At 50.9% G+C, this 25816-nt stretch overlaps 1 protein-coding gene across 8 annotated transcripts in view; it reads right to left on the bottom strand.

The window, feature by feature from the left end:
• MBNL1 (muscleblind like splicing regulator 1) overlaps positions 1-25592 on the bottom strand; it is a 115598-nt gene extending 90006 nt beyond the window's left edge. For 3 of the 8 annotated variants that reach the window (XM_075716253.1, XM_075716243.1, XM_075716248.1), the window contains exon 1: positions 25545-25560. Coding sequence is in view for 1 of the 8 variants with exons in the window: in XM_075716250.1 (XP_075572365.1) it covers positions 17080-17088 (9 nt within the window). In the remaining 7 variants the exon portion in view is untranslated. Of the gene's footprint in view, positions 1-17079; positions 17101-25544 lie in introns of those variants that run through there. The other 5 variants (XM_075716244.1, XM_075716252.1, XM_075716255.1 and 2 more) reach the window with 4 other exon arrangements.
• Between the last annotated feature and the right edge of the window lie 224 nt (positions 25593-25816).

Genomic DNA, 25816 nt, shown 5'->3' with positions numbered 1-25816 from the left:
ACTTCAGACCAGAGGTATATCTTCGATATCTCCACTAAATAAAGGAAGATGTTAGCACAGAATTATAATGTTTTTATCTGCATAAACTCTTTTCCCCTCACTCTGAAATTCTCTTGTGATATTCCAAGCCAGTAAGGAGTCCCCAATAAGCCTCAAATACTAAAGGACACCACTGTCTGCAAAAAACAAGCCCAGCAGATACACGTGACGTGTCTCTTGGGGCTGTCTCTGATAAGCTAGGAAGGACTGCAACAAATCCAGAGGGAGGAACCACAGTGAGAGGACAGGAAGGGGTTGAGTTGATTTTTAGGAGGTTTAATTATTTAATTAAAATTTATTTGGGGGCTGACAGTTTCCAGACTCCACCGAGTAGGTCATTCAGTACTACAGGCTGTTCTTAATCCGCAGGTGGTTTTTGAAGTTCACCTTTTGAAATTTGAAAGTATTTGCTACTTGTCTTGGGAGTGTTGCAACATTGGTTTGGACAAAGCGTAACCTTGCCTTCATTGATTATTGGGAATACAAGGAAAATGAAGCTAAAAACATTGAAAGCAAATTACAAAGTGATTCTCGAAAAGCGAAGAGAGAGAAATAACACTGAGAAGTCATTCCTTAAGAGGGTAAGAGAGATGACTTATTTGTCTGCTGAGCTGGGTCAATGAAAACAATTAAGAAACAACTTCAGAAATCAATGGAAAGGTTATCTGAAAATGCCCAGGAAAGTGAAACTAACAGAGAAAGGACCATGCGATTATGGTTTCTAAGTTCTGATTAAATACGTTCAATTTTTACTACTTCCTGTTATCGCTATAAAGAAACGTTGCACAGCCAGGTTAATGATACATTTTTCCTCCTCTGCTTGCTACAGGAATATAAGGAATCCGAACAGAGTGTCTCACTGCACCGGGAACCATTCCGGAGGAGCCATTGTTTTCACTCTTCCTGTTACTGGGTTTGCTGGACGTTCCTGTTTTCTCTATCTCAATTCACACATGTCTCTTAGAAAGATGTACAAAACCGGACAGGCAAAAAGCACAACACTAAAGAAGAACACGGCAGCGAAGACTGCTATTTTTATGCTCAAAGAAAGTGGAAGCTGAAAACACCAGTCTTAACGACATGAGAACTGTCAGCAAGAACAGATAATTACACAACGTGAACTCATCCTCATGACAATGACTCTAATGAGATAGGAAATGGAATAAAATCAATATTCTATTTACATTGACAGTACAGTCCCAAACCTTGAAATTGCCAAATGGCTGTCTTTTAAATAAAGAAATAAAAAAATTACTGACTGCCTTACAGTATTTTCAAAACACCTCTGCCAAATTCAAAGTTTACCAATAACATATCTCAACATAAAATTTGGAAAAGATACAGCAATTACTTCATGGCACAACGGAGGGATATAATTACAGCACTGTCACAAAATTAAGCAGAAACAATGAGCTAATTAACATCTTGGCCACATAACCACAGTGAAGGATTGGTTAAAGAAAAATACTCTTCAGTAAACTACCGCTGAGCAAACCAAACCGGCCTTGTACTCCAGCTCTGTAGGAACTGTACCCACTACACCGATACGACAGCACGTAAAAGCAAACAGACCCCTCTCTCAATTTTGTACTTTCGCATATATCGTGGGGAAAAGCAGAGCGCAAAGGCAGCGGCACAGAGCAGCCAGCTCTGAAGTGGGGATGCCCCGATACTGTACCACGCGAGATGTATTTCATAGCCCCCCCAGCCCAGCAACTTGGGACGTAAACAGAGCTTGGTAAAATGACAAGCACATATTAGCGTTGAACACTACGCAAGTCCCGCACCAGATTTGTAAAAAACCTGCCAACACTACTTCCATGACCCAGATATTTTGCATTATATACATAGTTTTAGTAGTAGCAGTAGTGGTGGTACTAGTAGTCGTGCTTTAAAGGTTATTTCTGTACTGTTTTAGCTCCAACAGAGTTGCTTGGGAAGGCAGTGCAACCTCCCACTGACTGCAGTGGGCTTCTTAGGCAGATCCCCATCAGACGTATTTTTATCTTGAGCGTATTTCACAGTTTCTGAAACCGTTTTAGCAGAAACACCTAACTGTGACATTACATCTGAATTTAACATATCCAAGTGTACTCTGTTCATGAAAACTGGATAAATACTGAAAAAAGAGGTACTGTCAAGTACGTGCCCCCAACTGCACACACGTTACTGCAGCGTGCAGAAATAAGATATTTCCTTGAAATCAGTTCTCCCAGATTTACGTCCCTAATCAAACTGTGAACCGATTTCTAACAACAGCGTAATGGCACTGACGTACAAATCCCACAGCCCAATCCTTTCTTACTTTAGATTAAATAGAGTAATGCTGTTTTCAAGTCAGAAAGTTATACTGCAAATTCCATAAATGCTCTCTCCTTTAAAGAGTAGACGGTTATGAATTAACCACTATTACAGTAATTAAAAAAACCCTTTAAAGTCAAGAAATACGCCTGTTGAAATTTCTCTTTTTTTATAACCCGTGGTATGTATCAATCTCCTTTACAAAATTTGGGACTTCAGAGACAGGCAGAATTCACATTATCTAACAGCATTAGGTGGGTGTGCATTTATAAACTAAAATAGGGAAAGGTCAGTGTCTATCTCTAGACTAGGAAACGCGTACACCGGCTGCGATGCTGCTCTTTCAACTGGTAAGCCAGAGACACAAAATGGCAGGAAGGACTACTCTGCATTTAATCCATTTTGCTGTCGATTTACGTATTACAAAGCACTCATGTATCCATCCACATCACTGAAGCTGCAAATATTGTTCCTGGTAGTAAAAACATATCCATGCTATAATTCCTTTACCATAAGATCTACATAATATATTTTAGAAATAGGAAGTTCTGTTTTATTCCTGGCATAGGGGAACTTCAACCATAAAATAAGTGACATTTCCCACGCAAGCCTATAAAGAAGTTGTTTATCTTTAAAAATAACAGTAATCTAGCAATTTAACTTAAAGCTCCGAGAAGTAGGGTTTTTTTTTAAAAGAAAACAAACTGAATTGAAATAACCAAAAGCTCTTTTATTAAAATCAGTCTTATGTGCTTGTTCTAATGAATATTAATTTTAAACACCGAGTTTCTATACCAAGACATTTAAGAGGCTATAGCTATACGTAAACAACTATGCCCCCTTCTAAACAGTAAAAAGCTATTTATTAATCAGACTCTTGCACATTAAAGGCATTCTGTCTGACTGACTACGAACGCAGTAAGCCACGTGACGCAGGAGAGGAGCGAGATGAGCCACGTCAGTGGCATCACACCAAGACCAGGCTCCCCCAAACCCAGCGTCTCCCCCGGGGCAGCACGGGGTGCGCGAGCACGGCTGGCCCGGCAGGCCGGTCACTCCCAATCGCCTGCCCCACTCCGTCCCCTGCCACTAGAAAGGCACATTTCACGCCTAAAACGCTCCCTACTCTCTCCTGCACCGCGCGCTTGCGTGACTTAATATTACGCGTTACTGCTCCTGCTTGTTTCAGTGGGAGCAGGCTGGGGTGCCTGTCGATTATGCAGCCAGTTATTAATAAAGAACGCCCCGCGTGCAGCAGTTTCCGGGTGTCTTCCTCAAGAACACAGCCACGTGCCGAACCTCAGGGCAAGTCCCAGGGCTGAGACTCAAAAGTGGGAGGTACCTGCAACAGCGGCAAAAAGGATAGCTACACATCACTGAAAAGCACTCCCATATTGACAGGCGATCTCTGACTGTACATGCATGTATATATAGGTAAAATGTCATATAGAGAGATATAAAACCCATGATTATTAGCATCATCCATGATAACAACTACTACAGAAAAAAGCAATGCCCATGACTCAGCAAGGGAAGGAACTGCTTCCCTCTAACATCGAATTCAGCTGATGCCGATGGTTTCAGGGAGGAAAAGTGACCCGGAGGAGCTCTCACTCGGGTGAGATGCAGCAGACACCCAGCCTAGCTTCTTGCATGTCAGATGCCTTAATAGTATATTTATATTAATTTCATTATATATAATATACCAGTATATTCCCTTTATAACAAGGGAAAATATACCGGCACCTTATTACTACTAAGGTTCTAAATTAAATCTGCGTGTCACCTCTAGAAAGGTTCCCAATTTTAAAATCAGACATACCGTTTCTCACTTCCCTTCCTAAAGCACCTGCCACGTGGCCATGGTTGCAAAGGCTGGCTTTTTCCTTCCCCAGAAACAGCTGGATCCCAGCAGGGGGTAAATTGAGTCTTGAGAGCCCGCTCTGGTGAGCACCAGATGGATTACGGCACATACACGGTCAGTACTAACATTATTATTAATTTATTACTAATAGCATTTGCTCCAGTCAACAAGCTCCTCCGCTTAGCTTCGCTAACTTGCCCCAGTCCGGGCACCCCCGCCGCATTCGTCCTCTGTCACCAAACTCCAGATCTCGAAGCCCTCGCCCGTTCGCACGATGATCGCTTTGTTACGCCAATAATTACGAACTAGGCGTCTGGATGCAGCCACCACATCCTGGCACACGTCAAATTAATGGGCGAGATTAAATCTGAACTTAATGACCAGCAACAGAAAAGGCCGTTCACGCCGTCTGCTCCGAACCGGCACGTCGGCCCCCTCCCCTGCACCGGCACGCACCCCTGCTCACCCTGCGGAGCGGCCGACCGCCGCGGCGGCCAGGGAGCACCGGGGCACCTTCAGCAAAATTCAGCGTGGGGCACCTTGCCACTAACTGCCTGCTGCACGCTCCCAGCGAGGCCAGTCAGAAGTTCTGGTTACGTGCATTGCTTCATCTTGCATCTGACTTGAGGGCAAACAAAAAGGGACACGAAGGCAGATAATGAGGAACACGTTATACAGGCTTCCGCTTTCGACGGCAAGTTAGAACCCGGGTTTCGATGCCCTGGTCACTTCAGCTCAGTAACGGTGAGCCGTGGCAAGGCTGTGACAATCACGTGCTTCTCTCCAAAGATGAGAAAATTGCATGGGAATGGGTGAAAACGGGGTCGCTGATGCGGCAGGGACCGAAGGAGAGCAGCACCGCGCCGGCCAGACCCACGGCAGCGCCAAGCCGGCACCCCGGCACCGCCGAGCGCGCCGCACGCAGCACCTCCCGAGTAAGGGCCCGGGGCACCCGCGCCTCCGAAATCACCCCAGCCTCCAACAATCGCAGCACTGCTGCGCCGGGGACAGCCAGAGCAGCGAAGCATCGCCAGCTTCGTGCGAGGGTGTAACCGCCGAGTCCGCGAACGTGGATCACGAGGCAACGACGGTGCTGGAAAACTACTGCAGCATCTGTTGCGAGATAGGAGATTAAAGCTGACTGCGTTTCAGTTCAAAGCTTTCTGTTTCTCAAAGAATCTCACGCCCCAAATAGAGCATTTTCTATGTTTTAATACATTCTGGCCTCACATTTAATTTGTATTTATCAGTCACATCCTTCCAGGATAGTAAAAACGTATACAACTTACCAGAAAACACAATGAATCTAAACCAATTTCCTTATCTATGCAAGAATCTAAATCTAGAGAATGGGGTTTTTAACTCTCTATGCTCTGTCACCACCCGAGGTATCAGAGATAATTGTTACGCACTAATGTAAGAGCAAAATGATTCTTCTGTTTACAGCAAAACTAATCAAGTTTAGGAGACGCTTTTCTTGACTTAGCAGACACACACAGTGACACATACTTAACAGACTTATTAACACTTATTGGCGTGATTAATTTTGTATCGTGAACCATCTCACCTGAGCTAAATAAATACACGTGTCTTCAGGCATCAAGGAAAAGCTCCAAATTAGCCTCCAGTATTGAAAGGAAACAATAAAAACTGAATGACTATGCCTTATTTTAGGAAAGAAGTGAAAAAGGTCTTTGAGACCCCTTTTTAGAATCAGTATTTGCTGTAATTTATTGTTATGCTTGTTCATCCCTGAACCGCGAGACTTACGTAGCTAACAATAATCATGCAAAACAACCCACTAACAGCCCCTGTTCGGAACAGCTGCTTCTGCACACCACCTCAGCCAGAAGAGCCGCCACGACCGACGGAGGTGAGTTACGAAGGGACTTGGGAGCACGGCTGTTCCAGCGCGCGAGACGGCAGCGATGCAGCCGGCGGCACACCCTCCCGCTGCGGCGGTGCGCCGTGCGCAGGGCTGAAGGCGAGCCTTCCTCCCCAGCTCCGCAGGCTACGACTAGTCGGAAGGAAAAGCAGCTCCTACGTTGTAGCCTTCCCAACATCGGGCTCTCCGATTTCCCGGGAGCAGTCAGGCTCTGGGAATGATATCAAGAGCTGGCTTCGGGGGATGAATTTTGCTAACACTCGCTTTGTTCGTGGACTCCCCGATGTCTGAATGACCCAGCTGGTGTAACGCTGCTTCAGTACGTGCTTGCATGCAACTTTTCTCTCCCTTTTAGCCCTTTGCTGTGGGTAACAAAGATGAACATGGGGGAGGATGAAAAAGAGGTTTCTGGTTACTTCAGCGCCCAGAACGCGGCCCTTCCAGAAGGTCTGTGCTCATACGGGAGGGAGCTGCCACACCGTCACGCCTGCAGCCCTGCGGACAGCGCTGCAGCAGAAACCCCAGCCGGCGCAGGGTCCTGAGGCCACCGAGCGAAAACTGCTTCAGGGACACCATCGGTGTGACCCGCAAAGGCATGCAAGATCACCCGCAGGCTGTTACCACCTGAGCTCGCTAAACTTATCATCTTAAAAAGAAAAAAAGAGCAACCAGCAGCCTCACTGGAAGGCGCGGTGAGCGTGGTGGCACCTTCTGCATCGCCGCAAACGGTAGCTACAGGGGAGTTTCCAGCTCGACCAGTCAGATCTTTAATAATTTTTGTTTCTGGGTTATGGACTGGGTTGTAACCCACTACCATCCTAAGTTTTTATTTACAGCTGTTGCATGGCTGAGCCATCTGAACGATTTCTGAGCTCGATCTTCCACGGAACAACCACGGAACGTCTCAGGCAGAAGGAATGCAGACCCTTCATTACCCTCTTGCATCCTTGTACTCCTTGTGGTCTCATGTTGCGGTAGCCGCTGGATGGCTCTTGCTCCAACAACGCGTGCCTGCGACTCGCCCTCTCAGCCCAGGTCAGGCCGAGGCAGGGCTCCGGCAAAGCCCTGCACACAAGGCTCGCGGTCCGGTCTCCGATACAATCTCCTTCGTGAGAAAGCAGAAGCAAACTGTGTCCTTTTCGCTCGCTCTGTAGCCCAACCTTTTTATCCTCAACCGGTGCCAAATCACAAAACACATAACCTTCAAATTCCATTAACTCTTCTTGCAGAAGAAAGGGCCTCTATATATATTCATGCGATGTAAAAATGGATCACTTTCCCCAAAAAGCCTGCTATGACAGAATAAAAACACCAATCTAAACATGTCCAAGAACCACAGGTGCGGACCAGAGATTTTAGACAATTTTTAAAGTGTCTAAAAGACTCAGGTTATACCCCTGTCATTAGCACTACTTTAAACATTCCTATTTTTCAAACGGTGCAACGTAACAGCTTGAAGAACGACGCCATAGGAAAACCCAACTCAAAAAAGCACTCGCACCCATTTAATGGTGCCACTCGCGTGCTGAGCGCTAATTCTGCAGCCCCTTGTCTATTTTCTTTCCAGAGAAGAGCCGCGGCGCAGGTCCCCCGGCCAAGCAGACAGCGAAGGGGTGAGCCACGTGCCCTCAAGCAAGGGCACCCAGTGATTCCGCACCCACCCCTGCGAGCCCCCCAGCGCCGCCCCAGTTAATGCCCTTAGCGCTGCACAGCAAGGGTAGAGGCTTGCGCAATGCCCAAAACATTGATCCGAACTGTCTGCCTCCACTACTCTTATCTGCCTTCCCGCAGCATTTCTCACATGGAAGACTCCTCTCTATCCTCCACTTGAGTTCTCCTCCATGGGTCCCCTTTTCCATTAATGTACCTGTACAAGCTACCCGAACTGAACAATGCAGCGGAGGAAATTTGGATAAAGCTCAAAAGACTAGCGTTTTCCTTGTATTCTCACTCTTGTCCCTAAAAGCCATTTAAAAATACCGAGTACAAAAGTTTAAAATTCTAGTCTTATGCAAAAAACACGGAATATTTGGAAAATAGCTTCTGAAGAGATTTATGAAAAAGCAGGTTTTATAAAAATGGTGATTAAAGATGGAATGCTTAGAAGTTGTAGAAAACAAAACAAACAAACCCAAAGCAATAATTTTGTCAGTCATGCAGAAAAATGAGTGAAAGAAGTTCAAATTCTTGTATTTTAGTTGCCACCATTAGCTGTATTTAATTAGAAGAATTGAACAGAGCTGCATCTACTTTTCACAAAAAATGGTATCATTAAAGATTTATTTATGGAATATATTTGCACATAAATGCAGGAGCTCAATAAAATGCTGATAAGCAGCAAGCAAGATATTTTCCCAGGGACTTTCTTCTAAGCAGTTTGCAAAGCTAAGTCATAGCAGCCGGCGTCTGCGCTCCCAGAAGAACATTTTCAACTGTTACACATCAAAAAGCTGAAAAGCACATAATTACATTATCAGTATCACAGACTCACTACCTTTGATTTTTCACTGCTTGTGAAAGAAGTCTCAAAGTCAGTTTAAGTTTTGCCTACGTATCGAGCACTGAAGGATTCCCGTATAGAATTACACATGGAATGGATTTCAGTGAAAAACAAAAGTGATCACACGAAGTCAAGAATGCTGCCCAGGCACTAATAGAGTCTTCCAAACACTGGAAGAAACATTTTTTTGTTTGGATTCTTTTTTTTTTTTCCCCCCCCAGCCTCAGAGAGTCACAGAAAACTAGAGTTTATTTCTCACAAGTAAATCATGCTATGTTTATCAGTATGTGCAGTTGACAGGACCTTCCTTCCATGGAAACCAGATGGCACGAGCAACACCGAAATAGCCAGGGTCAGTCGGGACGGCGAGCACCGACCCTGGGGGATCGGCGAGGAGGAGGAAGGGCGGGGGCTCTGCACAGCCAGCCCCAGGGCCGCCGCCACCCCGCCTGCACCTCTGCGAGCAAACTCAGCAGATGCTGGAGCACCGGCTCCCGGGCGCCTGCGCATGCAGAGACCCGTATTTTCTACGGTGAATCCAGGCCCAATTACTGCTGCCTTCAGCTTGGCAACCTGCTCGGAAAACCTGACACATCTGCCTGGTTCAGCGAGCTCCCGGAGCCTGCACGCTCCTCCACGGTGCCGCCGGGGAGCGCGGAGTTTAAAGGCTCGAGGCCTCGGGTACATCTAGACCCAATTAAGGCAGCGAACTTCATTTTATCCTACGGCAATTTACTTAAATTTAAAAGAAAAGCTTATCTCCTTGAACACTGTGTAGGTGTCACTGCAGCAGAGGCAGCGTCACTGCAACGGCAGAGCTAAGGCGGTCTCGGGAGCGAGCTCCCGTCCCCGCGCCCCGCTGCAGGCTGACCCACGGTGGGCTTCGGCCGTGGACCGCCTCCTCCGGCGCAAACGGGGAGCTGGCGGTGCAGGGAATACCGAGAGGGGAGCGGCGGGGGCCCTGCAGAACCGGAGCCGAGAAGCTCGGATCGCTCTCCCTTTTTTAGAAGGACAAATTCCCATTAACTTCTCTGGAAGCAGGATTGGGCCCGGAGCCCAAACATGCTCTGGGTTCCCAAGGCCTTACTCACCGCTCGCAGTCGGGCTCGCTCGCGGGAGAGCCAGCAGCGCAGCAGGAACGCGCGGAGCCGCTCCAGGCAGCGCGGGCAGCGACGGCTGCGGGAGCCCGGGGTCCGGCACCGCGCCGCCCTCCGCTCCTCCCGCCCGCACCGCTGGCATCTTCGCCCGGGCTCGGCCGGAGGAACGATTCCGTGCCTCGCGCTCGCCGCGTGAAACACCGTCCGTGCACCCGACAAACGCTGGTTCTCTCTATCTGCATAGAGGGTGAATGCAGGCGCTGTCAACCGAGCTGCCCACGCAGGCTCTTCGGGCAAACCTGAACTTACAGCCACCCAAGTCAGGATGTGTTATTTATAATGCTTTCGACATTTTACTTTTCTCTCCAAAAAATACCTGCTCCAAGTTCAAGCCCAAGGCATATTTTGCCTTGCCAGATGATCTGCAACCGTCTCATGACTTATTACATATTTATCATCACTAAGCTTAGCAAACAGGGCTGCTAAGTCTATTAATCTTCTGAAACACGAAGTCTCAAACCGTAGAAACAAAACATCTCACTACAAGATATATAAAATGTGGTATAGTGAGATAAGGGGAAAATTCAGTGCGCGCTCTGTTAATTTTTTTCTGCGCCCCCACAAGCAGGACTGACGCGCTTTTGCAAGAACCAACTCTGAATGTAACATTAATGACAAGCACGTAAGTGGAAAAAAAAAAAATGCCTTTTACACAGCAGCCTCCCTGAGCAGCAGACAGCAAGTTATGCTTCCAATAGGAAAAGCTGGACTATATGTAGAAATTTAAACTGCCACCTGTAAATTCAAACAAAGAACCGATAAAATGAGTCAAACACAGCTGGGCTAGCAACGGAGGGCTATGTGAAAGCTCGCTTCTCAAAATGGCAAATGACTAGACATATTTTAACCTGCCTAGTACTTATTTCTTTTTATTGTGCTGAAATTCATTCCGATTCAGCCACCAATATACAGCTTGCACATTTATGCCCCAAAACATTTTCCTGTGAAAACAAATATTTGGCATATTTGCCGAAAGCGTAAGGTCCGAAGAGCAACCGAGGCACTTGCACGCTTTCTGACAGTGCTCAAATAAGGGCTGGAAGCCGCCTCTCCCCGAGGCTCCTTGCCAGCAGCGGCCGGCAGCTCCGGGGGGGAGCGGGGCCGCGCAAAGACGCGGGGAGCCGGGGGGCTGAGCCGGCACGCGGGCCGCGCAGCGCTGCCCGAGCCCCCGCGCTGGGTTAATGCCGACGATGCGCTCGGCTCGTGGCAATGACAGGCTGGCTACGCAAAACTCGCAGCCAGTTCTGGGTTGCTCGGTCCTGGCTTCCTCGGTTTTCCTGTGCAATCTGTAGATTCAAACGAAAATGAACTCTGAGCGCGCTATTTAGCATCCCAGTGACAGAAGTATACTTTTACCTTATAAACTGCTGCTGCTATTTCTAATTAACACCAAATAGCATCCCATTGAAAATTCAAGCTGCATTTAGTGAGAAATTAAGTTGGACTTTAGTGAGGACAGATTACATCTACTGCAAACCTTGACTTTTTTCTTTATAGTACATTAAAAGAGAGTTTTCCCAGCTACCTAAACCAAAGATATTTTGGATAAAAATACTCTTTTGTAACAATGCATCATATGCACGTAATTTGAAACACGGACTATTTCACAGCATAGTAGCTGACAGCAAGCAGACATTTAAAAAAAAAAAAAAAAAAAACTGATCCCAGAGGAAAAGCAATTCTCCTGATACGTAGCTGGATTCCATCCTGGTGTCAGCACCCAGCAGACCCCGACGCAGCCACCAAACAGCCCGACGGGCACGGGCAGCCTCGCGTGTGTCGACCTACACCAGCGCAGCGCTGCTGCTGTCGCTCTCCTGTCGCGTCCACTGACGCTGTGCAAGAAATTTCAGACGAGCCTCAGAGCAGGAAAATTTACTGCTGGTTCTGAACGCACATAACAGCGTAAAACAACGTTTGTCACTGGCTTTATTCTCCAAAAGGAAGCAATGACCGAGACGTTCACCCTGCGCAAACTGCTGAAGGTAGAACGGGAAGGGGCGACATCGTCTGCTCGCCTGAACATCCTTACACGGAACCGCGCTCCACTACAGAATGCCATCTGCAAAACCTTCACCTCTCAACTTCTTCCATTAAATGTGTATTTTCTTTATCTTGGGATGTATTCAAGTTTCATACAACTGTAATACAGTTTTAATGGTCCCTTTCCTCGTTAATTGCTCTGAATTCTCAGTGACACTAATGGGCATTACAATTGCACATATTCACGGCAGAACAGACTCCAAATGTCACGGAGGATAGCAATGAAAACCCATTCACATGTTTATCTTTTCGGTAAATAATTATGGGGTAGTAGGAAGGAAATGTTGTTTACTTTGCTGCATTACTTGGGAAACTAAGTTTACAATATATAATTGTTAATAAAATGAAATAAAAAAAAAATAATCACAGGCAACTGCTCTAATCCCTAAGGAACACAAATAGCGGAGACCACCAAATAGGCAGGCAAAGGAAAGCCCCGGAGCCTCTGCCTGCCCCGGGCCCTCCTGCCGCCCCGCTGCCCTGCACGGGGCTGGGAACAGCAGGGGAGAGTGGAACAGGAGTCCCGGGGGAAGCGATCAAACCCAGCCAGATTCCAGACCTTACAGCTGTTAGGTGTATAAAGCACATTAACCAAAATCCTGGATCTAAGCACCCGAGCTTTGCTCGCGCTCCGGAAGAGCTCTCAGCCCGCTGGCAGCACCGGCACGCTTGCGTGCAGGGTTATTCTGCCACCGCTTCCAAGCGAACGACAGCACAACGCCAGATCACTTCAGGCAACACCTGATCGCTGACACTAGTGTCCTTCCTTGCTCATACTGGAAAACGGTCATAAAAAGATACAGAATACAACCACAGTAAAATTCCTTCTGGACAGGAGCAGTTGCAGGAATTCTTTGATAAATATTCATAGTTAGCGAAGTCATCCTCGGCACGGACAAAAATCGTAAAAATATGACAACAAAAGGGACCGGAACTTTTTTTTGCAGTTTTATCTTAATGAGCCAGTCTTTGCTAATGGCAAAATCACCTCTTCGTAGCATTTGCATTTGAAGCGTGCACAAGGCAAAGGAAAACACATATTAAGCCTTTGAAGGTAATGAATAGCTACTGCAAGGCGTCTTTTATAATCCAACACGTGCGACTTCCTCGGTGTTAGTGCTGTTAGAAAAATGATGGTTGCAGTTTATACATGCGGTTCCTAAGTAGCAATCATCCTCTATTCTGGACATCAAGAGGTGCTAAGGCTCATCCTCCTAATTACAGGCATTCCTGTGTCGTTACCACCTCTGCATTAAATCTGAAGCAGCGGAATAAAACAAGTACTTATATGAAATAAAAACAGAGAGGAAAGCGTATGTTTTAATCTGAACTGGCCACGAGATCTTCATCTACACCACATGCATAAGAACCTTCACTGTGGCCACATAACCCATCCTGGACAATATGGTAAAAACCATTGCAGCTTTAATGGTCTGTCTCCTCTGGGCACCCAAAATAATGGCCCTGTGGAGCAACACCCTTTTGACTGTTTAATGGTTGTTTCAGCCATTTGGTGTGATGCATCACCGTCTCCTGCACTTCAGATTTATTTTCCAGGTTTCCAATATACACGGGCTCCACGTTCGGGGCAGTCCGATTCGCACCCGATGCAGGGATGCAAAGCGATGCAGCTCGGACGCCGCGCAAAGGCCACAGAACAGCACATTTACCAGTCCTCTAAAAACCCCTCGGAGGACAGACTGCAGTGAATGGCATTACAGATTCTTTTCAATAGTATCTTCCGTGCTTAGGAAATTTTGGAAGGTAGCATTTTCAGTGCTCCCGAGACATGCAAACCTGACGAGCACCAGAAACCTCCATGCAAAACAGGTTTTAAAAGAAAGCAACAGCAGCACCTGCTACTTTCAAATGCTTGTCAGCGTGTGGCATTTGTCATGGCGGTGTCCAAAAACGTTAAGTTTATCCAATCCTTGGCCTCGCTATAGGAAGCGGAATGTAGATAAACTCGGTAATCAGTATCTAGTAATACCAGAAAATGATGAACAGCATCTGAGGTTTAGTGAAGCAACAAAGTAGTAGAACTCAAGAGGTGGAGAAACGCAAAACAAAATTAACCTTTCTCCAAAACTGAAAAGGAATGTCTACAGTTAAGGCTTGAAGCAGCTAGATTCACACTTACTTATTTCTGATTGCACTGTTGAACTTCCCAAAGAAGAATGAACTAGGAGCATTTCTGGTCTAAAGCAAAAATCGGCAAAACCCCCCTGAAATTTTTACGTGCCCCCCCAGGCACGCCGCCGCCGCTGCCCGCAGCCCCAGCCTTTCCGAGGCGCCCGTGCTGCGGCTGCTGCGGTGGCGAGGTACTCCAGGAGCCTGCTCAGCACCCTCCCAACCCCCACTCAAGCATCCCGCTTAGGACCACGCTTTCGCCATCTCCTAAGCCTCACCAGGATGAACTGTGCCGAAAGCCCTCACGACGCCGTACGCCGGCTGCAGCGAGTCGCTGGAAGAACACCTTCTGCGCCCTGACTGCCTGCAGAACAGCCTTTGAGCGAAGGCTATCCTGAATTACGATTACTTCCACAATTAGATAATACTATACCAGAGGAATTTTAAATTAAAATTCTCTGCTTCCACTAACGGAACTGTTTTGTTGATACTCCTAAAGAGAGACACTACCTATTGCCTTGTTAATCTACTCAATGTACAACTCCAACAACCTCTGCCATGAGGGGGAAGAACACGGTCAGACAGCTGCCGAGGAGGGTCCGAGCTGCAGGCAGCCGTCGGACACATCCGGACTGGCGATCTCCCGTGTTTGCAGCACAGCTTTCAGAAAAACACGAAGCTCGTGCCGTCCCAGCACGTGGCACAGCTGCGCTTCACAACACTTCTGAGACAGCGAGCATAAAGGAGGATTTTGTGGGTAAATGAAAAGAAATCACAAAGACAGGCTGTTCCCACCGCAGGGAACGCCGGCACTGTGCAGGGAATGTATGGAAACCATACCTTCCGCTGCAGCGGAGGGGAGTTCTCAGAGGACAGCTCTGACACTGCTCCCTGGCTCAAGCGAATTACAACTCGCTCGCATAACGCCCCAATTTTGCCCACTGATTCAACCGCCTCGTAGCACAACTAAGCATCCTTGGCCTCAGACCCTTGCCTGCCGTTCCAAATAAATTTAATCCAGTGATGGCTTTAAGGAAACGGGACAATAAATACGCCCTGTCACTTTCTCCCTCACATATTAGACGAAGAAATCTGTTGTCTGCGTATCTGTCCTCAGCAGCTCGAGTAAATAACGACCGCACAAGCCTGTACGATTGGGTGTCACGTAACGTAGGCAGGCTCACGATTACCGTCCATTCATACATACAACTTACAGGGCAATAAGTTTTCAAAATTTTCTCAAGTCTGGAGACTAACGTTATAAAGCTTAGAATGTCCAGCCATGGCCACCGCTCTTCTATTCAAACACCTTTTGTTTCAGCTAAGCCTAAAGAAGCGTTGCAGCTCAGAAGCCCGGCCTTTAAATCCAGGGAAGTCCGAGTCCATTTTACAACGCCCTAGCGATCCGACGGGAGCTGAGGAAAGCAGAGTGACACAGGCCTCACAAAATTTAAATTGCAAAAGCACACGCTGCAACTGCGGAGCTCAGCTCAGCGTACGGCCAGCACCCCCGGCCCCTCCAGACGGACGTCAGCATGCTCCGCTCCGCCGAAAACCTGACGGGCAGCGCTCCCAGCTCCGCCCGCGCCGCAAGCGGAGACTCCCGACGCCTCGGCTTTCTGCGCTGCTACGTCCCAACCTTCCACGTACGGCAGCTTTGTCACCCAGTTCGGCGAAACCGGGGATGCCAAGCCTTTAATTTCTTTCTCTTTTATGTACTTTAAATTGTCGTAATATTGTGGCATGTCAGCAGGTCTGGCAAGGGTCAGCACCAACCAACAGCAGACAGAGCCCATGCGCCCCGGCGGGAGCCCGCCACCCGTCACCGCTTCCCAGTGCCAGACCTCAGGCTCTCACCCTCAAACTTCCCCTGCAGTAGTAAGTACCACCGGTTAATTATTCATTATGCAAATTACTTCCTTCTTGTCACTTTGGAACACCTTGTCTTTTCACCAGAACTTTTTTTCCATAGTGCCAAGGAAGATAGAGCCCAGCTATTTGTTCAGCGGTGCTATTCGGTATTTACGTGCCTCTCTGCTGTCCCTTACATCTTTGTTAAACCTGCTCTCGCGCAGTTCCACCACCTCCACTTCTTCGTCACCCGTGTCCTTCTGCTACTGCCCTGTTTTGCAGCATGTATTCCCCCCCCCCAAATAAATCACCAAATCACTTCTTTCTCGAATAATTATGTATTTTTCTAAAACAAGCGTTTCGCTCAGACGACATCCCTGCGTTTTTCTCTTCCGCTATACCCGCATCTCAACAAACTGATTTTGTCCGCAGGCGCTGGATGCAAAACAAAGTTCTGAATTCACGAACTTTCTCTAAAAAGGAAGGAAAAGGGGAAAAAAAAAAAAAAAAAAAAAAAAAAAAGCTCTATTTCCACGCTGTTAGTCTAGGAACTCCGGAAAGCAGGGGCAGGCGGGCGAGCGCGTCCCCGGCCGGGCTGGGCCCGCTCCGCCATGTGCCCGCGGCCAGGCTGGCGAGGCCCCCCCAGCCGCCGCCCCGCACTGAGCCCCCGCTGCGGCGGCCCTGCCAGCTCCCCTCTTCCCCAGCACCCCCAGCACCCCCACCCCCGCCGCGCCGCTCCGGCCGGGCAGCCCCGGCCCCCCCCGGCCCAAACCGCCGGGCAGCCCCGGCCCCCCCCGGCCCGCCCGCGCCCCCCTCACGGCAGCCCGGGCCGCCTCAGGCGCCGCGGCCTCCCCCGGCCGCAACCCCCGCCCTCCCCCGCGGGCAGGCGGCTGCCGGGGCAGGCAGGGAGGGGAGGGGAGGGGAGGGCAGGCCGGCGGGGCAGGCAGGGAGGGGAGGGGAGGGGAGGGCAGGCCGGCGGGGCAGGCAGGGAGGGGAGGGGAGGGGAGGGCAGGCCGGCGGGGCAGGGAGGGGAGGGGAGGGCAGGCCGGCGGGGCAGGCAGGGAGGGAGGGGAGGGGAGGGCAGGCCGGCGGGGCAGGGAGGGGAGGGGAGGGCAGGCCGGCGGGGCAGGCAGGGAGGGGAGGGGAGGGGAGGGCAGGCCGGCGGGGCAGGCAGGGAGGGAGGGGAGGGGAGGGCAGGCCGGCGGGGCAGGGAGGGGAGGCCGCCGGGCCGGGCCGGGCCGGGCCGGGCCGGGCCGCGCCGGGGGCAGCGGGCCCCCGGGCACCTGCCGCCGCCCCCGCCGCCACTCACCTCTGGCATGCTGGCGGGCGGGCGGCGGCCCTGCCCGGGCACGGCGGTGGCGGCCGCGGCGGCACGGCCCAGTCAGGGACGCATGCTGACAGCGCCGGCGGGCGGCACGGAGGGAGGGAGGGAAGGAGGGAGGGAGGGAGGCGGCGGCGGCCCGGGCTCCCGGCCCCGGCCCCGGCTTCCGCCGCCGCCCCCGCCCCGCCCGGAAGCGCGGCCCCGCGGGGAGCCCCGGCCCCGCGGGCAGCCCCGGCCCCGGCCCCGGCCGCGCTCACCTAAGGCCGGCGCAGGCTCCGGGCTCCGGGCGGCGCGGCGCGGAGGAGAAGGCGCAGAGCGGCGGCGTGGCGGGCTGCCCTCCCCCGGGGCCGGGCCTCCCTCATCCTCCCCGCGGCGGCGCGGCCCGCCGCCTCATGACTCACGGTGCCCGGGCCCCAGCACGCGTGCCCGGCCCCGCCGCCGCCTCCGGTTTCGGAGGAAAGAAGGAAAAAAAAAAAAAAAAAAAATCAAAAAAGCCGAGCAGGGGGAGGGAAGCGAGTGGAAAATGTCTCCGGCAAAACAGCCCAGCGCCGCTCGCCGCTCGGTTGCCGCCACCGGCCCGCCAGCGTGCCCTCAAACTGCGCTGTCCGTCGGCGTAGGGCTGTTTGCAGCAGCCCCCTCCAAAACAATGCCTTCCCTCCAGCGCGGCCATAGTCCTGCTCCCCTTCCCAGAGCGGGCAAAAAGACCGCGCGCTCGGCCCCTTCCCGCTGCTTGGCAAACGCAGCGCGCCGCAAACCGGTGGCTTGTGCCCGCGGGGTCCCGGCGAGCCCAGCCCGCGGGCTGGCGGCTGCCCCCGGGCTCCGGCTGCCCCCGCCGGCCCGGGCAGGGGGGTCCCCACGCGCCCCCGCGCACGCCGGGGCCACAGCAGGTGGCCGTCACCCACCGCGACGGCCGGGCGCCGCTCCGAGCCTCCCCGGGCCCCGACGCGGCCTTGTCCCGTGGAGACCAGCGCGCCCATCGCCGAGGCGACGCTTCTGCTCTGCTGAGCGTCGCGGGTGCGGGTCCCGCCACGCCGGCGACGCCGACGGCACCGGTGCAGGCAGAGCTGCCCTGACGCAGCCAGGCGCGCCGGGAACGCGTCCCTCGCCGGGACGCTCGCGTCTAGGGCCGCGCGCGAAGGAGTCCCAACAAACCAGCCCGGCGCCAACCCAAGGGGCGGAAAAGGAGAAGGGCGAACGCCTGAGCACGCAGAGAGGCAGGCGGGCTGCCGGGCCGGGCGTGCGCGCCGGCGGACACGCGGGGCCCGGTCCCATCGCTGCCAGCCCGCCAGGGTGCGGAGAGCGGGACGGGAGCTCCGGAGCGGGTGGTGGGGATGAAAGGATGGAAAGAACTGGAAACAGCCCGCCAATGCCAAGACTGGAGGAAGCGGAGCAATGATCTTCCAAGATTTAAGGGCACTATAAAGAGCAGGGAACAATCTTGTCTGTATTTATGGTGGTGACGACAAGAAGATGGGTTTAAACTGCAGCGAGAGAGGTTCAGGCTGGACTTAGAGGGGAAAAAAGGACAGACCAGGGTACTAAATCAAGGTTAGACACTTGTCTGGAGGAGTGATTTAGGTACACTCCATCCCGCCTGGGGCGAGGGAATGGATTAAGTGACCTTTTGTGGTCCTTCTTCCAGCTCTTTCTTCCTCTGACCCTGCCGAGGTTTACTCTTTTTGATCTATACTTCTCTTTTCAAGTGTGCAGTCTGTTCCATCCCCGAGGCTCACAATATACCTCTTACATTGTTAATTCTCTTCTTTTTTTTTTTTTGCCATTTGCCATAAAAGATTCCCGTGTCTTTGAAAACTATGTTTTTCAGTTCTCTGTATTTTACTATTTTAATAAAATCAGTGGCAGGATTCCCTGACTTTGCTTTTGATATCAAGGCAGCAGTCATGTCTTAGCCAAACTGACACCCAAAGCCTACAAATATTTGCAGTGATTCCAGGAGACCTTTTGCTTAGTATTTTATTTTCAAAGTACTATATTGTATGAAGCAACTGTTTATTGATAAGGCTGACTACATTTCGATGCATATACACATACGTTTTCGAAAAAACTCAGTTATTCTCTTTTCCCTTAAACTTTTCATTTCAATTTCTGTTTTCTTCCATAGGGAACAATTCGGAGAACTGTTACCTTACGGCGAGCGCTCCAGCGTTTCCATGCCTCCCTGGTCCCTGTCACTAACCGTAGCGGTAGGCCAATTAGTCAAGACAAGGAAATCCCCGCTTCCCCCTCTGCCCGAGCAGCTCCCACGGGTGCCGGAGCCCAGGCTGATGCCCGGCCCGTGGGTACGCCGGCGGCGGGTTGCCGGATGACCGGCGCGGCCGCCCACGGCTGCTGGCTCCCGCCTCTCCGCGGGAATGACAGCGGGGAACTTCCACAGAGGCTTTAGCTGCTCGTGGGTTTGGAAAGCGCTATCAAATGGACACGTCCCACGCTCGCAGCCCCACCTCCACAGAGCTTTCTCCTCACTTCGCTTGTGAAAATTAAGAGCCATCAAGTAAATGAGTGTTCACGGAGAGAAAGGGCGTGAATGCTATAGATGAGTTCTGCTGCCCCATGCCAAAAAGACATCCTCATGTCTATAAGGAGGCAATTTTTTTCTCAAGTCCTGTAGCTGTTAAGCGTCGGTCCTTCACCGGCAGGGACTGCGGCACGGGGGGCATGCACAGCGAGGGGTTCAAGGGCTGCTGCAAGGGGCTGGGTACCACACACCTCAGAAATTAAAACACAAGAAGCTGCAGAAGGCTTTTCCATGGTTCAGTTCTCAAATGTGGTCTGATCTCCCTTCGAGCTCCCTAACAGCTCAGGCCAGTGCCCCAGTCCAGCTTCACCGAAGGGGCTGACTTAACACCGGGGCACGCGCTGCTCGGGGTGTCCCGGGCCCCGTGTCTCTCTTCCTGCTCGCCTCCTTTTGCGCGGAAACCGGATACTCCGAACGCCTCTGTCCTTTACACCTTACACTCCTTGGTGACTTTATTCTGAATTCCGATCCCTCTATTCTTTACTATTTTCAATGTTACTCTACCGCACCGGATTCTCTCGACTGGAAGCGCACGGTGGCTGCAGCAGCGCTTGGGGCTGGATGCTGTGACAAGCAGCGGTCGTGCAGTGGTGCCCTGTTGCCAGAAAATAAACACATGGCCTCCCTCCCCCCCGAGCAGGCTCCCATTTTCAGACGTGGTTTAATTTCAGCCTGTCTCTGTTTCCGCAGGCTGGGACTCCCATGCCTTGTATTTTTTTTTTAAACTGTGAGGCTGCTGTTCATTCCCAGTCAACATGAACAGCAGACTGTAAGGAAACTACAAGGCACATCGACATCAAGGAAGACAAAGAACAAGACAAAGGCTTTATCTCCAGTATCAGGTGTGTAACTTGCTTGTGTTAAACATCTCTGTCAACGGAGACACCTTGTTCCAACTCTATTCTTGCTACCAAACACCCTGGAGGCTGCAGTTCTGCAAGAACTTTGTCTTCCCACCTTCTCCCTCTCGTGATTGTCTTTTCCCCCCAAATCTTGTAATTTGTCTTTATAATTCTGAGCATCGCTTGTTACCCATATTCAGTTGTTCCAGAATATGTTTATTTTTACCTTACAAATGAAAAAAAATCAGTACTAAAGTGGCATCTCCGCTGCAATTGAATGCTACTTTTATTCATTTATAGATACTGAGCTGCTGTTGACTTCTGAAATTTAAAATGATCGCTCACAATTACATCCACCACATCCTTCAATCCCTAACAAAATAAGCCAAACCACTTTGCTGTTTGCTTTGAAATGTGTTAGGCTCGCAGACTAGAATAATTTTGCCTTTAAATTTGCCTTTTTCCCTGATCCATACTTGGGGCCGAACTGAGCAAAGAGTTATGTTTTGTGAAGTGAGGTGCTAACGCGCTTTTCAGCTTTAATGAATCATTCCTCGCTTCACTTTGGGAGACAAATAGTATTACCCGCTCAAGAGATCGGAACTCCAGCTCTTTCCTTCTTAAGGCTTTTTGTCCTATTATACAGCCTGGCATTAATATAATCAACTTTTCTTTTTGCATGCTCTAATCACAGCCCGCAACAGACCGCACGGCACTTCTGAACCCGTATGAGAAACGGGATGCCTTGGATGCCTGGTATTTTCTGGTTTGGCTTTTTTAGAGAACCCGGAGACTGAAAGGGCATAAGGAAATGCTCCTTTTTCTTTCAGGAAAATATGCCATGAATTTACACTTCTGTTTCAAAGAAGTTTAATCCAGATCAGTAAAAAATTAACGACGATTGGTATCCCGTCGTATTTTTATATTTGCCTGACATACATGCCTTTGCCTGTCGTTACATAAAGCAGCAGCGGTACAGACGTACCCCTCAGATAACATCAGCATCGGTTGCACACGCCTTGATAGTCGCTGGGAACAAATATTGTAATGGATCATTTGTTTCTCTTCCTGTTTCTGTTCTATCACAAAGAAATACGTGAGGCTGTTTCCTTTCTGTATGCTTACATCAGTACGCTGGGCATTGTCAAAGCAGTTGTTCCGGTCAGCGAAGTTTTCTGCACAAACTCCTCGCTGCCCAGATTTCTCTCAAATGACTTCAGTAGGCCAGCGACTGCACAAATGATCTTTTCTATACACAGAGCTAGCTTTAAAAAATAGCTGGGGTCCAAACTGTGCCTGCTTGTCCTGCCTCGGCAGCGCGGGTACGGGGGCACCCAGATGCTCACAGCTGGAATGGCAGCTCCCTGCACAGCTGGAATGGCAGCTCCCTACCCAGCCCCCTCCAGCCCCGGTTTAAAGGGCCTAGCTCTGCAGCCGTTATTTGGTTGCACTGGTAATTAGGTTTATTTAGTTTCATTTTCCCATCACGTCCATTTTCACGTGACGGCACCCAGCGACCTGCCTGCCGGCTTCGGCGCTTGCTGCCTGCCATGGCAGCAGCCCTGCCAGGGAGCCGCCACCGCCGGGCGTTCCTGCTGGCGCTGGCTCCTGCTGGGAGCCCCGCTCGGACACGTCCCGTCCTTGGCAGGGTGCAGGGCCGGCTTGCCTTATCCTTGGGTTTATGGCCTGTTCATCTGTGCTGCCATTTCTCACTGTATCCTGCAAAGTGAACGTATTCCATTGCACGTGGGTTTATGTAGGTGACAGGGGGTTAAACCCTAGAGCACAGATGCCAGCACAAGCTCTGCGGTAACAAGACGACCAGGCAGGGCGCGGTAGAGAGGAAACCGTAAGGAAATCGCAGATCGGGGGGTCTCCCAGATTATCATCTGATAACGATCGTTACCATCTGGGATACCAAACGAGACAATGGACTAATTATCTTCCAGCAAAGAAATGTGTCGTACACTTAGCTTCATATGCCATTCAAACAAAAAGACATCAATTCGGAGACAAGGGAAAAAAAGAAACACGTTGCGTACAGAGAAAGTCTTTTGAGAGACATTTTATGTTTTAGAGTCACTATGTGCTATTACAACTGCAGCAAAAAAAGAGGAACTCTCTTGGCTGAGCTAACGCAGCCCTCGCGCAAGTGAAGCAAGAGTCTGACCTCCGAAAATTGTGCAACGGTTGCCCGCCCTTCCCTCCGGAACCCGTGGAGGAAGGCTGCGGGGCCGGCGGCGACCCAGCCCAGGCCGCTGGAAGCCCCGCAAGCACAGCGGGGGGACACGGATGCGTCCCGGGGGCCGCGCGTGAGGATGGCCGTGGGCATCCTCTTCGCAGCGACGCCTCAAGCAGAACAAAAGCGCTTCCCGCTTCAGCCCCTGCTTCAAAATGACCTGAAGGGAAGAGTTTAAAGCGAAAACTCCGAGTGATGGGTCGTCCCGTAACAGGCGTGGCATTAGGGACATAAGGTGAAAATGTATTTAGATCTTCCCTTTGTCATTGCAAATGAGAGAAATTCTCTGAAAGATGACTTCAGTCTGCAGAATTAAGGACCTTATATTATGGATGCCCTATAGCTCATTTCTAGCCCTCCCTCAGAGATCTGTTTCTTAAGACATTCGGTATGGGCGGGAGAAGGTAACCCGTGATGCACAAACCACGGCTACTTGAAGCGCCAACTCGGCAGCCGTTTTTCAATCATGACTGCATAAAAGCAGCCACCCTGGCAGGCTGCTGCCTCCCCATGCAGCCGCGGGGGCCCTATGGAGGCCTGGTGCCTATAGGCGGGCCGGCGTACGCGCCTGGAGGGGCACAACCCGACGTGCGCCCAGCCGGCGAGCACCAACGCCTCCAGCTCGGCTTGCACCAGCGCTCTGCTTCAAACCCCGGCTCCTGCTCGAGTACGACTGTAAATCGAACAGGAATGTTTTGCTGAAGAAGAACAAAAAAGAGAAGTCAGTTAAGGACCTAATTTAATTCGGAACTAGCTGCAGAAGTCCCTGGACTCCAGCCAGCGGCGTCGCTGGCGCTGGGCGAGAGCAGCCGGGACGAACCGTCAGCGCTGCCCGGTGCCCCGGCGCGCTCCCCGCCTGCGCTGCACCGCGCCGGCGCCCGCAGCACCCCGGCCAGAACGGGCGCAGAAAGCTTTGTTCGGCCGCACAGGCGCTTCCAGCCACGCGCCCGAAAGCAAAGCTTCTCTCCTGAATATTTACAGCAACGTAGCACTTCAAGGCTAACTGCGTGAGGAGCCCCGCAGCCTCCTTAGCGGCCTGCCCCCCGCTCCGCTCCGCACAGCGACGGCGGTGGCACCGGGCTGCTCTCCGCTGCATGCCGGCTGCAGAACGCCCACCCGCGAGGGGTGCTGGGGGCTGCCGGACCCCTGTCTGCTCAACAGGTAAGTAAAAACCACGTGCAAATCCATCTAGCTTGAAATACGCCTTGTGGCTTCATTTTATCATGCCAAATAGCTGGAATACAAGAGTCACAAAATAAAGCTTGTACTCTAATTTTCCTTTTTTTTTTTTTCCTGGCCTTGATTAAAGGCAGATACACAAGTTACTGCAAACGCAGACTAAACACAATTACGATCCTGGAGAAGCTGTTCGCTTCCTTAGGCCGTTACTTGTTTGACACTCATGAAACTCAAGTTCCTTGAAAATGTCAGACATTAAATTTCAGTCTTGCCGATAAAGAAAGCAATCATCACATCTCTTCTAACACAATGCAACTTCTGCAGTAACGAACTTCCGCTTCTGCTTCACAGCAACATGGAGGCCATCGCTTTCACACTACAGTGCTAATTTTTTTTTTTTTCCCCTGTCTTAATGATATTATCTGCATGTGCATTTTAGTAAAGATAATGTACAAATTGCAGACTTGGCCCTTCCACTGTATTGTCCTTTTATTTTAAAGCCTCCTGCAACTATATCAAGTGAAAATATTTTTGTTAAAAGTAGTGTTTAAAAATCTCTCCTAGTCTACAAGCATATAAATGAGCAAAATCCACACTGTTCATTTCACAGCGAATAATTACGATATATGCTACGTCCTTTGCGTTCTCTGTAAAGACGATTTCTTTATTGCTCTGCAGTTGGTGCTGGAGCCCCACTGGCTCCACTTTAACCTCCATGGGGAGCAGCACGGACCCTCGGTCCGGGCGGACCCCGCCTGCCATCCACCATAGTATTTAATCACGGAAAACTGGTGGGACACTCACCGGCAGCAACACGGTTCATGGCAGGAAGCTGAGGGTTCACCGTCTGGGGATTAATGTCATTTGAATTTCTTGCGGGCTTTACCAACGCCGGGGGAGCCGGAGCGGGGCCGGGGAGCGATGCTCCGGGGACGGGCGCCCACCCGCCTCGGCCAGGGCTGGAGGGGACCCCTGCGCGGGGGGAGCAGCGCTCGGCCCCCATTGCGAAACACGCCCGAACGCAGCGCAGCGATGGCGGCGGTGCCTCAGCACCGGCATCCCGCCCGGCCTCCACCAGCACCAGAGAAGGAATGTTAGACCAGCTCAGGGGGCTCGTGAAAGCACGGGAAAATTTTTCTCTCAACTTTTGCAGCGGAGCAAGCGCCGCAGGAGATCAACTGGCAAAACGATAGCAAAGCAGAAGGCAAGAGAACAACGCATCCGCTGCTGCTGCTGCAGCCGGCTCCCGCGCCGGGTTTGTCCCGCGTATTCCTGGGAGCGGGTCGGGGCTCGCGCGGGGTCCCGGGGCAGCTCCGCACCACGGGGGTCCCGCTGCACCCCCGGCAAGCGCCAGGAAGGGTCTGCTTTGGAAGCTGACCGCTACTTTTAATACTCTTACGAACTGCAGTTTTGCTACTTAAACTTTGCGTAACAAAAACTTCCATCTAGCGCTCGCTTCTTTAACCTACTCTTTAAATCTTCCCTAACTTATCTCAAGAGAGCAAGACCTATATGCCAAAGTAGGCGCAATGAAATGCGGACGTAATAAACCAATTTAGCTTTCTGAACAACTTACCGTGTCCCACCAAACTATTCTGCTGCGAATTTGCACGGCCACCAAGGGCCACGAAGCAGGGTAAAAAAGCGTAATTCTTACCTGGGGGGCCGATGCGCGGGGCGCGTTGGCGCGTGCTGCAGCGCTCTGGCAGCGCAGCCACCGCCTCCTCCAGCAGCGCGCAGGGCTAATTACAACATGCTTTTTTTTGCAACAGCAGGATGGTGGCCTAGCGAGAGGGGAAACGGTGAAAGGCCAGAAGAATTACGCTTTCCAAACCCTATAGGTCTAAGGATGTGAAATAAGCTATTTGCAGTAGCATACAGCAGTAACCATGGTTACAGGCTGTGGTTTGCATATGTATTTTCTTAAAG

Source organism: Pelecanus crispus, chromosome 9, assembly GCF_030463565.1.
Source record: "Pelecanus crispus isolate bPelCri1 chromosome 9, bPelCri1.pri, whole genome shotgun sequence".
NCBI lineage: Eukaryota > Metazoa > Chordata > Aves > Pelecaniformes > Pelecanidae > Pelecanus > Pelecanus crispus.
This window is presented reverse-complemented; position numbering and strand designations above follow the sequence as displayed.